Source organism: Oncorhynchus clarkii, chromosome 8 (assembly GCF_045791955.1).
Source record: "Oncorhynchus clarkii lewisi isolate Uvic-CL-2024 chromosome 8, UVic_Ocla_1.0, whole genome shotgun sequence".
Lineage (NCBI taxonomy): Eukaryota > Metazoa > Chordata > Actinopteri > Salmoniformes > Salmonidae > Oncorhynchus > Oncorhynchus clarkii.
The window spans coordinates 6,440,426-6,454,932 of NC_092154.1; the positions used below are offsets into that span (position 1 = coordinate 6,440,426).

Below are 14,507 nucleotides of genomic sequence, written 5' to 3' on the forward strand. Positions count from 1 at the left end.
TGACGATCATGACTGTAATTATGACAGACAAAACGAAATGAAGCCTAACATATTATTAAAGGTTATATTGCTGAATAATAACAATAATAAAATGTAGGCTTATGTTGGTTTTTGTTTTTTCCTTGATTCGTTTTTTCCTTACTCACTTTTACAACATCTATAATACAAGCATAGATCCAGTATAGTGGTCATTATCCAATGTCATATTCAATATTGTGTTCCATTGTGTCATATTTCCTTATATAGTATATTAATGACACGGGAATGATGTGATATTCAGAGCCAGTCAGGCACAGACCCAAACTCTGTCCAGATTAAGCAGTTGAGGGCTTTATCCGGATGATTGGATACTTTACGACCCGATGGCTGCGGGATTAAGGCCCTGGAATCATCGAGACAGGGATAGGGAGATGGAGAACCCGGGCTACAGTGAAAGTAATACCCAGAACAAGTTTTTAGTAATCGATTTTTACTCTACGCTGGTAATATAATGAAAGGTTTTACTCAAGCCTTCAAAAACACTCTCCTTTGTTGCGGCCATTTATTGTGTGAGTTGAGGATTCAATTGAGCGGTCCTGATTGGGCGAGACATGTCGAGAATGTTTTTTGTTAGGTCCTGTGTCTCGTTGAGATTAGATTGTATTTATGTGAATTCAATCTTGGGAGAAAAATCAACACTTAACTAATTAGACGGGAATTAAAATAGCCTACAATTTAAATACATATTTACATAGCCTATATCGCAGCATTAAAACAAGTAATGGTTTGCCTTATTTATTTATGTGGTTCATAATTGGATTCTTGATAGTCTGTAGTTTAAAATGAACTCGTCACCTCAAGTATTACCTTATGTAAAAAACGATTCCCTGTTACCTTATCGAATGTCCAGATGCATAATCCATCACTTCGTTAAACTCAGACAGTAAACATATCAATGTAGAATAATGTTTCGATTTTCGACGACAGCTTGATCTGAAAAAAACAACAACACTTGATAACCTAAAAAAAAAATCGAATAAGCATGTATGGCGTTGGCAACGCGCACTATTCTGTGAACCATAGTCTTGATGGCGGTAAAATAACAGGAGCTCTGCATTCTGATTCATGTCACCAATTCTGGGACCGTTTGCAGTAACAGAGGCTTTATGGTGGGTTAATAAACCATGTTGTCTGGAAAAACCTTCTCTTAATTAACAAATCTAAAAAGACTTTAAAATGTATTTTATTTGAATCGATCTGCCATCGCGAAAGAATCGCTTGACCCCTTCTGTTGTCTTGTTGAATGTGGCGTTGAGTTCTCTCTGTGGTAATTGGCTGAGAGAAATGACCCCTGGCGCCAGGAACCTGTTGGATAAAAAGGGAACGTTGCGGAGGGAGAAAAAAGCAGAGAGAGAGAGAGAGCACACTGGTGATTGCACAAGGGACTGGCTTGTGCAGGGCGGGAACACCAATCAGGGAATACCCTCAGAGAACAGTTATGACAGGAAAATAATGGACCGTTCTTTTCAGACTCTTTGAATGAAACAGAAAATGGCTTCGCCCTTAAAACTAGTTGGACTTCAGCATCAACCGTTGAAAATGGGTTCTATTACGACGCATAGGTGCACAGGATTTGGAATCCAGGAAATTCTGGGCTTGAACAAGGAGCCGCCCGCGTTTCCGCGGCGTCCGTTGGAATCTCTGCAGCACAGGGCGCACCTTCTGACGGCTAGGTCGGCTTTGGGCCCCGCGGCAGTCGGGGTTGGAATGGGAATTATTGGTCCAGGAGGGATTCATTCGTTTTACAGCCAGCCTGCCTTTCTGGAGGTGTTGCAGGAGGCGCAGAGTGTTCACCTTCAGCCGCTCAACAGGGCCAGGGCAACGGGACAGCTGGATGCCCACCACTCCGCAAGCTGTTCTGGTAAATTTAGAAAAAAAAAATATTTACATTTGTATATTTATGTTAAACAAATAGACTCGTTTTTAATGGTGAACGAGTGTTGCGCGTTTTCAATCTCATTTGATTTGATCTTTTAGTTGCACCTCGACTCACGTTGGTTTGAGCGCCCTCCACTTCTTTCCAAAGTTTATGTTGCAGCCAAATGAAAATGTAATTCTGATTTTAATGATCGCAAATTCTCTTCTCCTCTCGCCACACTGTAGGACAGTGTTTCCTAAACTAAATAGCCACAGGTGTATTGCTAATACAATTACAATGTAATACTTATCCTACACAGGGATTACCAAAAACTCGGTCCTCGGGACCCCAAATTGCACGTTTGGTTTTGCCCTAACACCACACAGCTGATTCAAATGAGCAGAGCTTAATGATTAGTTATGTGATTTTTCGAGTCGGCTGTATTAATAAGTGCTCCGGAAAAAAACAAAACGTGAGCACCTTGGGGTCCCGAGGACCGGGTTTTGGTAAACCCTGTGTAGGATAACAGTTTATAAGTATTATATTGTAATTGTATTAGCAATATACCTGCGGCTATTTAATAATAAACTAGGGCTGTCTATTTACAGATTCAGATGACGTTTCCTCCAGTGAAAAGACATTTTCTAATTCATCGATGAGCCAGAACAAGAAAAGAAAGAAGAGACGTCACAGGTAAAACTATTAACTATAACTAATATTTACCTCACTGTGTTTGAATTGGACTATAAGACATTTTAGGGATATATAAATGAACACAATTCCGTGCGAAGTGTTTTTTAATTCTTCAAATAGAGATGAGATGGTATATCATTATGACATTTGTTTTGCGATAGGAGACGGCTTATATTATATTTATTATTATTATTATATATTATATTATATATACTAATTAGTCGAGAGGTTTATATTTTCGATACAGTTCTCTTCCTACTGTAGCAATAAAGAAAACGAAGTAGAAAATCGATTTTCTTCATTTGATAACACAACAGTATTTCGCATGAAATATTTTGAATAAAAAAAATCTTTACATTTTAATGCATGCAGTCACGGATAGCCTACAAGGTGTCAATATCTCTGGTGCCATATATTCCACAAGTAGTTTAACTCAAGGGGGGGAAAAAAATGAATGTCCTGATAATGTAATTATTTATGGAACTTATTCATATTTTTATTTGATAAATAGTTTTGTGATCTCTGTGGTATGAACTAAACATTCTGTATTGACTAAAATATGATTATCCATTGTTATTAAAACGTTTTTGATTGGCCGAGATTTGATTCAGAGTGGAAAGTGTATGCCTTGTGCTTGACATACACAGCACTTCATCAAATATATATATATATATTTAAGGGCAATTGTGTTTTTAAAAAAAACATATCTATTTTTATTTAACTTCTTTTTATCCAGGAAGTCCTTTTGAGGTCAGAATATCTATTTTTATGAGGGAGACCTTGATTTTATAGACTTGGAGGCAGAATTCAACTCTAAAATGTTTGTCACCAAAATAAGTTTGTTTGTTTGTTCTCTTCTCTTATCAGAACTATATTTACTTCGTATCAGCTGGACGAGTTGGAGAAGGCTTTCAACGAGGCCCACTACCCCGATGTTTACGCCAGAGAGATGCTCTCCATGAAGACGGAACTTGCAGAGGACAGGATACAGGTGCATAACATACTGTAACCTGGCTGTGTGTGTGTGTGTGTGTGTGTGTGTGGCCTGATGTGTGTCTGTGTGTGCTCATACTGTAACCTGGCTGTGTGTGTGTGTGTGTGTGTGGCCTGATGTGTGTCTGTGTGTGCTCATACTGTAACCTGGCAGTGTGTGTGTGTGTGCAACACTCTGTCATCATCACCACACCTTCTCTGATCAATTACAGTTGAGCGTGCATAACTATTCACCCCCCCCCCCCCAAAAAAAGGTGTAGAGCCACCTTTTGCAGCAATTACAGCTGCAAGTGTCTTAGGGTATGTCTCTATCAGCTTGGCACATCTAGCCACTGGGATTTTTGTTGATTCTTCAAGGCCAAACTGCTCCAGCTCCTTCAAGATGGATGGGTTCCGCTGGTGTACAACAATCTTTAAGTCATACCACAGATTCTCAACTGGATTGAGGTCTGGGCTTTGACTAGGTCATCCCAAGACATTTAAATGTTTCCCCTTAAACCACTCGAGTGTTGCTTTAGCAGTATGCTTAGGGTCATTGTCTGGCTGGAAGGTGAACCTCCGTCCCAGTCTCAAATCTCTGGAAGACTGAAACAGGTTTCCCTCAATAATTTCCCTGTATTTAGCGCCATCCATCATTCCTTAAATTCTGACCAGTTTCCAAGTCCCTACCGAGGAAAAACATCCCCAGAGCATGATGCTGCCACCACCATGCTTCACTGTGGGGATGCTGCCACCACCATGCTTCACTGTGGGGATGGTGTTCTCGGGGTGATGAGAAGTGTTGGGTTTGCGTCATACATAGCATTTTCCTTGATGGCCAAAAAGGTCAATTTTAGTCTCATCTGACCAGAGTACCATCTTCCATATGTTTGGGGAGTCTCCCACATGCCTTTTGGTGAACACCAAATGTGTTTGCTTATTTTCTTCTTTAAGCAATGGCTTTCTTCCATAAAGCCAAGCTCTGTGGAGCGTACGGCTTAAAGTGGTCCTATGGACAGATACTCTAATCTCCGCTGTGGAGCTTTGCAGCTCCTTCAGGGTTATCTTTGGTCTCTTTGTTGCCTCTCTGATTAATGCCCTCCTTGCCTGGTCCTTGAGTTTTGGTGAGCGGCCCTCTCTTGGCAGGTCTGTTGTGGTGCCATATTCTTTCCATCTTCTAATAAGGGATTTATTGGTGCTCCGTGGGATGTTCAAAGTTTCTGATATTCTTTATAACCCAACCCGGATCTGTACTTCTCCACAACTTTGTCCCTGACCTGTTTGGAGAGCTCCTTGGTCTCATGGTGCCGCTTGCTTGGTGGTGCCCCTTGCTTTTTGGTGTTGCAGACTCTGGAGCCTTTCAGAACAGGTGTGTGTATATACACTGCTCAAAAAAATAAAGGGAACACTAAAATAACACATCCTAGATCTGAATGAATGAAATATTCTTATTAAATACTTTTTTCTTTACATAGTTGAATGTGCTGACAACAAAATCACACAAAAGTTATCAATGGAAATCAAATTTATCAACCCATGGAGGTCTGGATTTGGAGTCACACTCAAACTTAACTTCTTGACCATACTTGAGACGCAGACGTCTCAAGTATGCACCTGGAAATGCAAATGCGCTACGCTAAATGCTAAATGTACTCGTTACAACTCAATCTTTGATCAAAATTCACAAGCAGGGTATTGAATTAAAGCTACACTCGTTGTGAACCTAGCCAGCAAGTCAGATTTTTAAAATGCTTTTCGGCGAAAGCATGAGAAGCTATTATCTGATAGCATGCACCCCCCAAAATGCCAGCACGACACGTAAACAACAGATTTTGCGGTAGCCGGCGCTACCCAAAACGCAGAAATAAAATATAAAACATTCATTACCTTTGACGAGCTTCTTTCTTGGCACTCCTATATGCCCCATAAACATCACTATTGGGTCTTTTTTTCGTTTAAATCGGTCCATATATACCCAAAATAGCTTTGTATGGAAGCTGTGTCATTCAGAAAAAAACATCGTTTTTAAACGCTGCGTAATTTTTTTAAATTAAAAAAGTCGACGATAAACTTTCACAAAACACTTCGAAATCCTTTTGTAATCCAACTTTAGGTATTAGTAAACGTTTATAATCTATCAAAATGATTACAGGGCGATGTATTTTCAATAGGTCTTCGCTTGCAAATCAATGGCTGCTAATGTCTTCATCAACAACATCCGGGTGAAGACTGGGAAAATGGATGCCAGATAGATGGATTTTCCAACAATTAATTCAATTGAAAATGACGACAATGGCGACATCGTGTGGAATTTGTATGAATTGCATGAATTGCAGGCAGGTCGATATTAAATTCTGTTCTCTTTTAACAACTCGTGGACTTATGGAAATTATTTTTAGCTTTCAGAGAGCAGTTTTTCTTGCGTTTTTCAATGAAACACACGATCTGTTATAGTCACAGCCGTGATTTAACCAGTTTTAGAAACTTCAGAGTGTTTTCTATCCACACATACTAATCATATGCATATACTATATTCCTGGCATGAGTAGCAGGACGCTGAAAAGTTGCGCGATTTTTAACAGAATGTTCGAAAAAGGAGGGGGTAGAAGTAAGAGGTTTTAAAGTGGAAAACCACACTACAGGCTGATCCAACTTTGATGTAATGTCCTTAAAACAAGTCAAAATGAGGCTCAGTAGTGTGTGTGGCCTCCACGTGCCTGTATGACCTCCCTACAACGCCTGGCATGCTCCTGATGAGGTGGCGGATGGTCTCCTGAGGGATCTCCTCCCAGACCTGGACTAAAGCATCCGCCAACTCCTGGACAGTCTGTGGTGCAACGTGGCGTTGGTGGTTGGAGCGAGACATAATGTCCCAGATGTGCTCAATTGGATTCAGGTCTGGGGAACGGGCAGGCCAATCCATAGCATCAATGCCTTCCTCTTGCAGGAACTGCTAACACACTCCAGCCACATGAGGTCTAGCATTGTCTTGCATTAGGAGGAACCCAGGGCCAACCGCACCAGCATATGGTCTGACAAGGGGTCTGAGGATCTCATCTCGGTACCTAATGGCAGTCAGGCTACCTCTGGCGAGCACATGGAGGGCTGTGCGGCCCCCCAAAGAAATGCCACCCCACACCATGACTGACCCACCGCGAATTTACCAATCTTGGTGTTCTCTGGCAAATGCCAAACGTCCTGTAGCGCCTCCATGCTCTGGACACTACGCTGACAGACACAGCAAACCTTCTTGCCACAGCTCGCATTGATGTGCCATCCTGGATGAGCTGCACTACCTGAGCCACTTGTGTGGGTTGTAGACTCCATCTCATGCTACCACTAGAGTGAAAGCACCGCCAGCATTCAAAAGTGACCAAAACATCAGCCAGGAAGCATAGGAACTGAGAAGTGGTCTGTGGTCACCACCTGCAGAACCACTCCTTTATTGGGGGTGTCTTGCTATTTTGCCTAGAATTTCCACCTGTTGTCTATTCCATTTGCACAACAGCATGTGAAATGTATTGTCAATCAGTGTTGCTTCCTAAGTGGACAGTTTGTTTTCACAGAAGTGTGATTGACTTGGAGTTCCCTTTATTTTTTTGAGCAGTGTATATACTGAGATCATGTGACAGATCATGTGACACAGAGTGCACACAGGTGGACTTTATTTAACTAATTATGTGACTTCTGAAAGTAATTGGTTGAACCAGATCTTATTCAGGGGCTTTATAACGAAGGGGGTTAATACATATGCACGCACCACATTTACGTTATCTATTTTTTGAAATAAGTTGTTTTTTTCACTTCACCAATTTTGACTATTTTGTGTATGTCCAATACATGAGAACCAAATATAAATCCATTTAAATTACAGGTTGTAATGCAACAAAATAGGAAAAACGCCAAAGGCGATGAATACTTTCGCAAGGCACTGTAATACCACCACCACACCTTCTCTGCTCAATTAACACCCTATCACCACCACCACACCTTCTCTGCTCAATTAACACCATATCACCACCACCACACCTTCTCTGCTCAATTAACACTCTATCACCACCACCACACCTTCTCTGCTCAATTAACACCCTATCACCCTATCACCACCACACCTTCTCTGCTCAATTAACACCCTATCACCACCACACCTTCTCTGCTCAATTAACACCCTATCATCACCACCACCACACCTTCTCTGCTCAATTAACACCCTATCACCACCACCACCACACCTTCTCTGCTCAATTAACACCCTATCACCACCACCACACCTTCTCTGCTCAATTAACACCCTATCACCACCACCACACCTTCTCTGCTCAATTAACACCCTATCACCACCACCACCACCACACCTTCTCTGCTCAATTAACACCCTATCACCACCACCACCACCACACCTTCTCTGCTCAATAAACACCCTATCACCACCACACCTTCTCTGCTCAATAAACACCCTATCACCACCACCACACCTTCTCTGCTCAATTAACACCCTATCACCACCACCACACCTTCTCTGCTCAATTAACACCCTATCACCACCACCACACCTTCTCTGCTCAATTAACACCCTATCACCACCACCACACCTTCTCTGCTCAATTAACACCCTATCACCACCACCACACCTTCTCTGCTCAATTAACACCCTATCACCACCACCACACCTTCTCTGCTCAATTAACACCCTATCACCACCACCACACCTTCTCTGCTCAATTAACACCCTATCACCACCACCACACCTTCTCTGATCAATTAACACCCTATCACCACCACCACACCTTCTCTGCTCAATTAACACCCTATCACCACCACCACACCTTCTCTGCTCAATTAACACCCTATCACCACCACCACACCTTCTCTGCTCAATTAACACCCTATCACCACCACCACACCTTCTCTGCTCAATTAACACCCTATCACCACCACCACACCTTCTCTGCTCAATTAACACCCTATCACCACCACCACACATTCTCTGCTCAATTAACACCCTATCACCACCACCACCACCACACCTTCTCTGCTCAATTAACACCACATTTCCTCTGGTGTAATTCGTTAAATCAGCCATCCACTCAGCCATCGACTCAGCAATCGACTCAGCCATCCACTCAGCCATCCACTCAGCCATCCACTAAGCCATCCACTCAGCCAGACAGGGAGGCAGACAGGGAGGCGGAGAGATGCTTTTAGCACAAGGCATGGTGGGAGCCATCAATGAAAGGATAACTACAGTGAAATTAATTAGCATGGGTCAATGGCAGGGCTCTCCTGGGTTCTTAGCTCTTTAATTTCCCTGGTGATTTTTGAAAGCCTGTCACCCATTGATTGGCTCTGGAAATTAACTTATTTTTCAATCAGCCTCCACGTGCCCCTAGGGTCAACCTCCTCTCCTCCCCTTTCTCAGCACGTGTACACACAGACACACACACGCACACACAGACACACACACACCCTCCTCTCCTCCCCTTTCTCAGCTCAGCTGTTTCACACACGCGCACACACAGCACGTATACACACAGACACACACACAAACACACACACACTCTGCTCTCTGCTGTGTGCCCTGGAAGTAATTCCTTATCTCCAGACCTATCACCGTGAGATGGGGGTTATCTCCAGACCCATCTCTCTTCTCTCTGTATCTTTCTCCCTGATCTATATGCATGTCTCTGAATCTGAAGTGGTGAGGTTATTACTGGGTCTCCACTGTGGAAATCAATTTAGGCACTCGATTAGTCTAGGGGAGAGGGAGTCGCACACACACACATACACACACACACACACACACACACACACACACACACACACACACACACACACACACACACACACACACACACACACACACACACACACACACACACACAGGTGAATCTAGCAGAAACAGCATAATATCTGCTTATCTTCTCCATCAGGTGTCCTTGTTCTATAACTAGAGAATAAAGACTGTGGTACACAATCATTATATCCAATCAATGGACGTTTAAGTTCACCAGGCTACTCTCACCTTATCATGTGGGTGTGATACCAGTGACTTGATGTTTAAATTGAGACGTCCTCTTTCCGCTCTCCATCGCAGGACTCCTTGAAACACAGTGATTGTTGCTAAGTGGACCATCCATCCTCCTTTTGTTAGGATGTGTGTAAAACATTTAGTGTCTGCTACGCCAATTTGCTGTTTGACTTATGGATGATGTCAATACAGCTATATATATATATATATATATATATATATATATAATATAGTTCATATATTTTTACTTGTTTTATATTATATTGAAGGACATATGCAGAAACATAAAATGCAGTCAAGTTTGGACACCTATTTATTCAAGGGTTTTTCTTAATTTTGTACTATTTTCTACGTTGTATAATAATAGCTAAGACATCAGAACTATCATATAACACATATGGAATCATGGAGTAACCAAAAAAGTGTTAAACAAATCAAAATATATTTGAGATTCTTCAAAGTAGCCACCTTGATGACAGATTTGCAAACTCTTGGCATTCTCTCAACCAGCTTCACCTGGAATGCTTTTCCAGTAGTCTTGAAGGAGTTCCCACATATGCTGAGCACTTGTTGGCAATGGTGTAAGTACTCAAGTATGACAATTGGGTACTTTTTCCACCACTGCTTGTTGGCTGCTTTTCCTTCACTCTGCGGTCCAACTAATCCCAAACCATCTCAATTGGTTTGAGCTTCGGGTGATTGTGGAGGCCAGGTCATCTAAAGCAGCACTCTATCACTCCCCTTCTTGGTCAAATAGCCCTTAAACAGCCTGGAAGTGTGTTGGGTCATTGTCCTGTTGAAAAACAAATGATAGTCCCACTATGCGCAAACCAGATGGGACGGTGTATCGCTGCAGAATGCTGTGGTAGAGCCTGCTGGTTAAGTGTGTCTTGAATTCTAAATAAATCAGTGTCACCAGCAAAGCACCATCACACCTCCCCATGTAGAGATCATCCGTTCACCTACTATGCGTCTCACAAAGACACGGTGGAACCAACAATCTCAAATTTGGACTCATGAGACCAAAGGACAGATTTCCACCGTTCGTGTTTCTTGGCCCAAGCAGGTTTCTTCTTATTATTGGTATCCTTTAGTAGTGGTTTCGTTCCAACAATTCGACCATGAAGGCCTGATTCGCGCAGTCTCCTCTGTACAGTTGATGCTGAGATGTGTCTGTTACTTTAACTCCGTGAAGCACTTATTTGGGCTGCAATCTGAGGTGCAGTTAACTCTAATGAACGTATCCTCTGCAGCAGAGGGAACTCTGGGTCTTGCTTTCCTGTGGCGGTCCTCATGAGAGCCAGTTTCATCATAGGGCTTTATAGTTTTTGTTACTGTCTTAGCTCTTTGCTTATTTGAGCTGTTCTTGCGATTATATGGACTTGGTCTTTTACCAAATAGGGCTATCTTCTGTATACCACCCCTACCTTGTCACAACACAACTGATTAGCTCAAATGCGGTAAGAAGGGAAGAAATTCCACAAAATAACTTTTAACAGGGCACACCTGTTATTTAAAATGCACTCCAGGTGACTACTTTATGAAGCTGGTTGAGAGAATTCCAAGAGTGTGCAAAGCTGTCATCAAGGCAAAGGGTGGCTACTTTTTAAGAATCTAAAATATATTTGGATTTATTTAGCACTTTTTTTGGTTACTACATGATTCCATATGTGTTATTTCATAGTTTGATGCCTTCACTATTATTCTACATTTAAGAAAATAAAGAAAAATACCTGGAATGGCTCGATGTGTCCAAACTTTCGAACCTGAACTTCCATCCGCTGTCCCTTCCTCCCTTCCTGCAGGTTTGGTTTCAGAACCGCCGTGCCAAGTGGAGGAAGAGGGAGAAGTGTTGGGGTCGCAGCAGTGTGATGGCGGAGTACGGCCTGTACGGTGCCATGGTCCGCCACTCCATCCCTCTGCCCGAGTCCATCCTCAAGTCAGCCAAGGACGGCGTCATGGATTCCTGTGCCCCATGGCTACTGGGTAAGGCACTGTGCTAATGAGGGTGAGTGGGTGGGTGTGCTGGGGTCCCATGTGGCTCAGTTGTTGGAGCATGACACTTGCAACGTCAGGGTTGTGTGTTCGATTCCCGCGGGGGACCAGTATGAATGAAAATGTATGTACTCACTAGTGTAAGTCGCTCTGGAGACGAGCGTCTGCTAGATGACTAACATGTTTGCTCCTGCAGTGCGCTTTGTTTTCAATTACTTACCATCTCATTGATCTATGCTAATCAATTGACCGATACGTCCAGCAGAGAGGAGATGCATCTTAATCCAGTCTGATAAAGTAGGATTATCATCTTATTGATTAACACCCGCGTCATTGACACTTTTTATTGACTCCCGACAAGTCTGACATTGAGGTCAAAACCTTTTCGAAAATCCTCGCTTTCCTTAACCATGATGTAGTTAGTGGAACGTTCAGGTGGAGAGCTTGGTTTAACTATTCACGTACCGTATTTTTTACATTTATATTTATTTTTAATCCCAGTCCCCCGTCCCCGCAGGAGGCCTTTTGTCTTTTTGGAAGGCCGTCATTGTAAATAAGAATTTGTTCTTCACTGACTTGCCTAGTTAAATAAACACGTTTTAATAAAATAATGGTTCAACGAGCAGTTTAAACCTCTCTGTTAGTGAGGGCGCCTTTCCCATGTTGCCTCCTGACCATGGTGGAGGTCAGAAACACTAACTGACCAAGACCTTCTACTACCTGTCAGCTACAGCTCAATACGAGCTTGAAATTCCTAGTACTGTAGCTTTGCTGTTTTTAAACGTGCATGTCTCTAAATGGGATGAGTACAATGATTTATTTTCCTTCCAGGTATGCACAAGAAGTCCATGGATACCCCTGTACCGACCTCTTCTGGGAAACTAGAAGCTCCCCATTCCCAACCGCCTGCCAGGGAACAAGAGAGGGAGAGAGTGGTGGAGAAAACAGAGGAGGAGGGGAGGAGGAGGGAGAGTACCAGATCGTCCATGTCCAAAGAGGAACTGCGAGAGAATAGCATCGCTGCACTCAGAGCTAAAGCACTGGAACACAGCGCTAAGATGCTGGGGACACATCCTGGGGACGGACCACCGGGAACAGTTTCAGGGGACGGAACAGGGGGACAGCCAGTGGAGACAGGGGATAAAGAGGAGGACAGTTGAAGCCTGCGTTGGAGAGAGAGAGAGAGCCCAGTCACTGATATGAATGCTCATCGTCTAAAGAAGTTGATGCCCTCTCTGTAAAGAACACTGTTTACATACTCCTGATGTCTATACTATCATAAACAAGATGGTATCGGTCGATCACAATACACAATATTCTCAGTAGCAAAAAAAAGTACATCATGTTTCTTTGACACCAAGACCTGATATCGTCAACCTCAAAATCCTTCAGTCATGGAGATCAATTTTGTACAGATCACATTTTGCATCATGCGAAATTCCACCGCGGTAAACTGCTATGACTATACCCTGGTCTATAACTGTCCACTGTTTTGTAATCTGTCAGCTATTTGGGTGCTTGCTATTCTGCGACTTTAGGACGACTAACTATTTGGTTTACGTAGATCAGTCTCTACCTAACATCATAGGGGACAGTACATAGGCTGAGGTAATACTCAAAACATGTCGTGACAAAAATATACATGGTGTCTTGCGTGGAAAAAAACAAGAGACTAAAACTTGCAGAGGATTCGTGGACCTTTTTAACACAAACATATTCTCTTGAAATGTATGGTGGATTTCTCTATTGTAATCATTTTAAAACGAAATATAGCTACGTTCATGTAGTTGGAAATGAGTAAGTTGTGTTTTTGTTTCGTCTCTGTGTTCTGTATAAGAGTAATAAAACGTTATTTACGTGGAAGATTCAGGGTTTATCGTGTGTGTGTGTATTGATGAGGATTCATTAAGAATAGCCTAAATTACATAAACCACATTGCATAGGTCTGTCATAATAGGCTATTTTAAATCGAAACATATTGATTGATCTTGTAATGTAAATAGACTAATTGTGTTATAGGTTATACCCCAGTTGCACCAAACTGATAGCCTATAACCTAATCAACTAAACGCTCTGAATAGGTCATGAGCCAGACAGGTAGCCTAAGAAGGAACGAAAATGAATGATTTAGGCTACCTTATTAGTTGCCTCTTGTTTCAAGGCTACAGCCTACAAATAAATGCATTGTGAAGCGAGGGTGACACAATAGACTGGCGGGGACATTAGCGCCAGCATTTAATATATTTCATAGAATTCCTTAAACCTTCTTTTACTAAAACCAGATCTATCCGTTGTTTGTTTCAAATCCCCTAAAACCACCTGCCTTCTAGAAAATTCTCTTTTGTCTGGATTTTCGTCTCTCCATATATCAATCATTCATTTTTCTAACATAATCTTCTTTAAACAATATTTCGTTGTATTAAATCATAGTGTATAAATTGAATTAAATAAAAATTACATAAAAAATGCATTATTAGGCTCAGTCTACATTATTACGCTCTGTCTATATGTGGCTTCAGGGATAATGCAGGCTCATATGAACCTGAACTATCTGTGAAGCCACATACTCTGGCCAAACTGGTGTTTCTAAAAAAAAAAATTAAAAAGGCACTACAGACAGAGCCTAATAATGCACTTTTTTCGTTTCATTTTAAAGTCACAGCCTAGTTAAATAAAAGGTTAAATAAAAATAGAAAATAAAAACAGCCTTTATAAACAGCCTGGAGTGCAGACCAACAGCGGAGAAAACCCCTCTCCCAGCTTGTAGCCACTGGGAATGTTAAACACCCATCGGGTCACTCTTGCAAGGCTGGGCGGGGATGCGGAGCTGTTTAAATTTTTTAAAAATGATATAGGTAAGGTCTTTAGGCGAAATAACCCAATCAAAACGGAAACAAAGAGGTTATACTGTGTCAGGCCTAT

The 14,507-nt window shown here is 42.1% G+C and overlaps 1 protein-coding gene across 1 annotated transcript; it reads left to right on the forward strand.

The window, feature by feature from the left end:
• Positions 1 to 1,406: 1,406 nt before the first annotated feature.
• LOC139415485 (visual system homeobox 2-like) lies at positions 1,407 to 13,783 on the forward strand. The gene is made up of 5 exons (XM_071163587.1): positions 1,407 to 1,900; positions 2,506 to 2,590; positions 3,458 to 3,581; positions 11,396 to 11,576; positions 12,417 to 13,783. The coding sequence occupies exons 1-5, from the start codon at positions 1,519 to 1,521 to the stop codon at positions 12,743 to 12,745; spliced, it is 1,101 nt and encodes a 366-aa protein (XP_071019688.1). The 5' UTR covers positions 1,407 to 1,518; the 3' UTR covers positions 12,746 to 13,783.
• Positions 13,784 to 14,507: the final 724 nt, after the last annotated feature.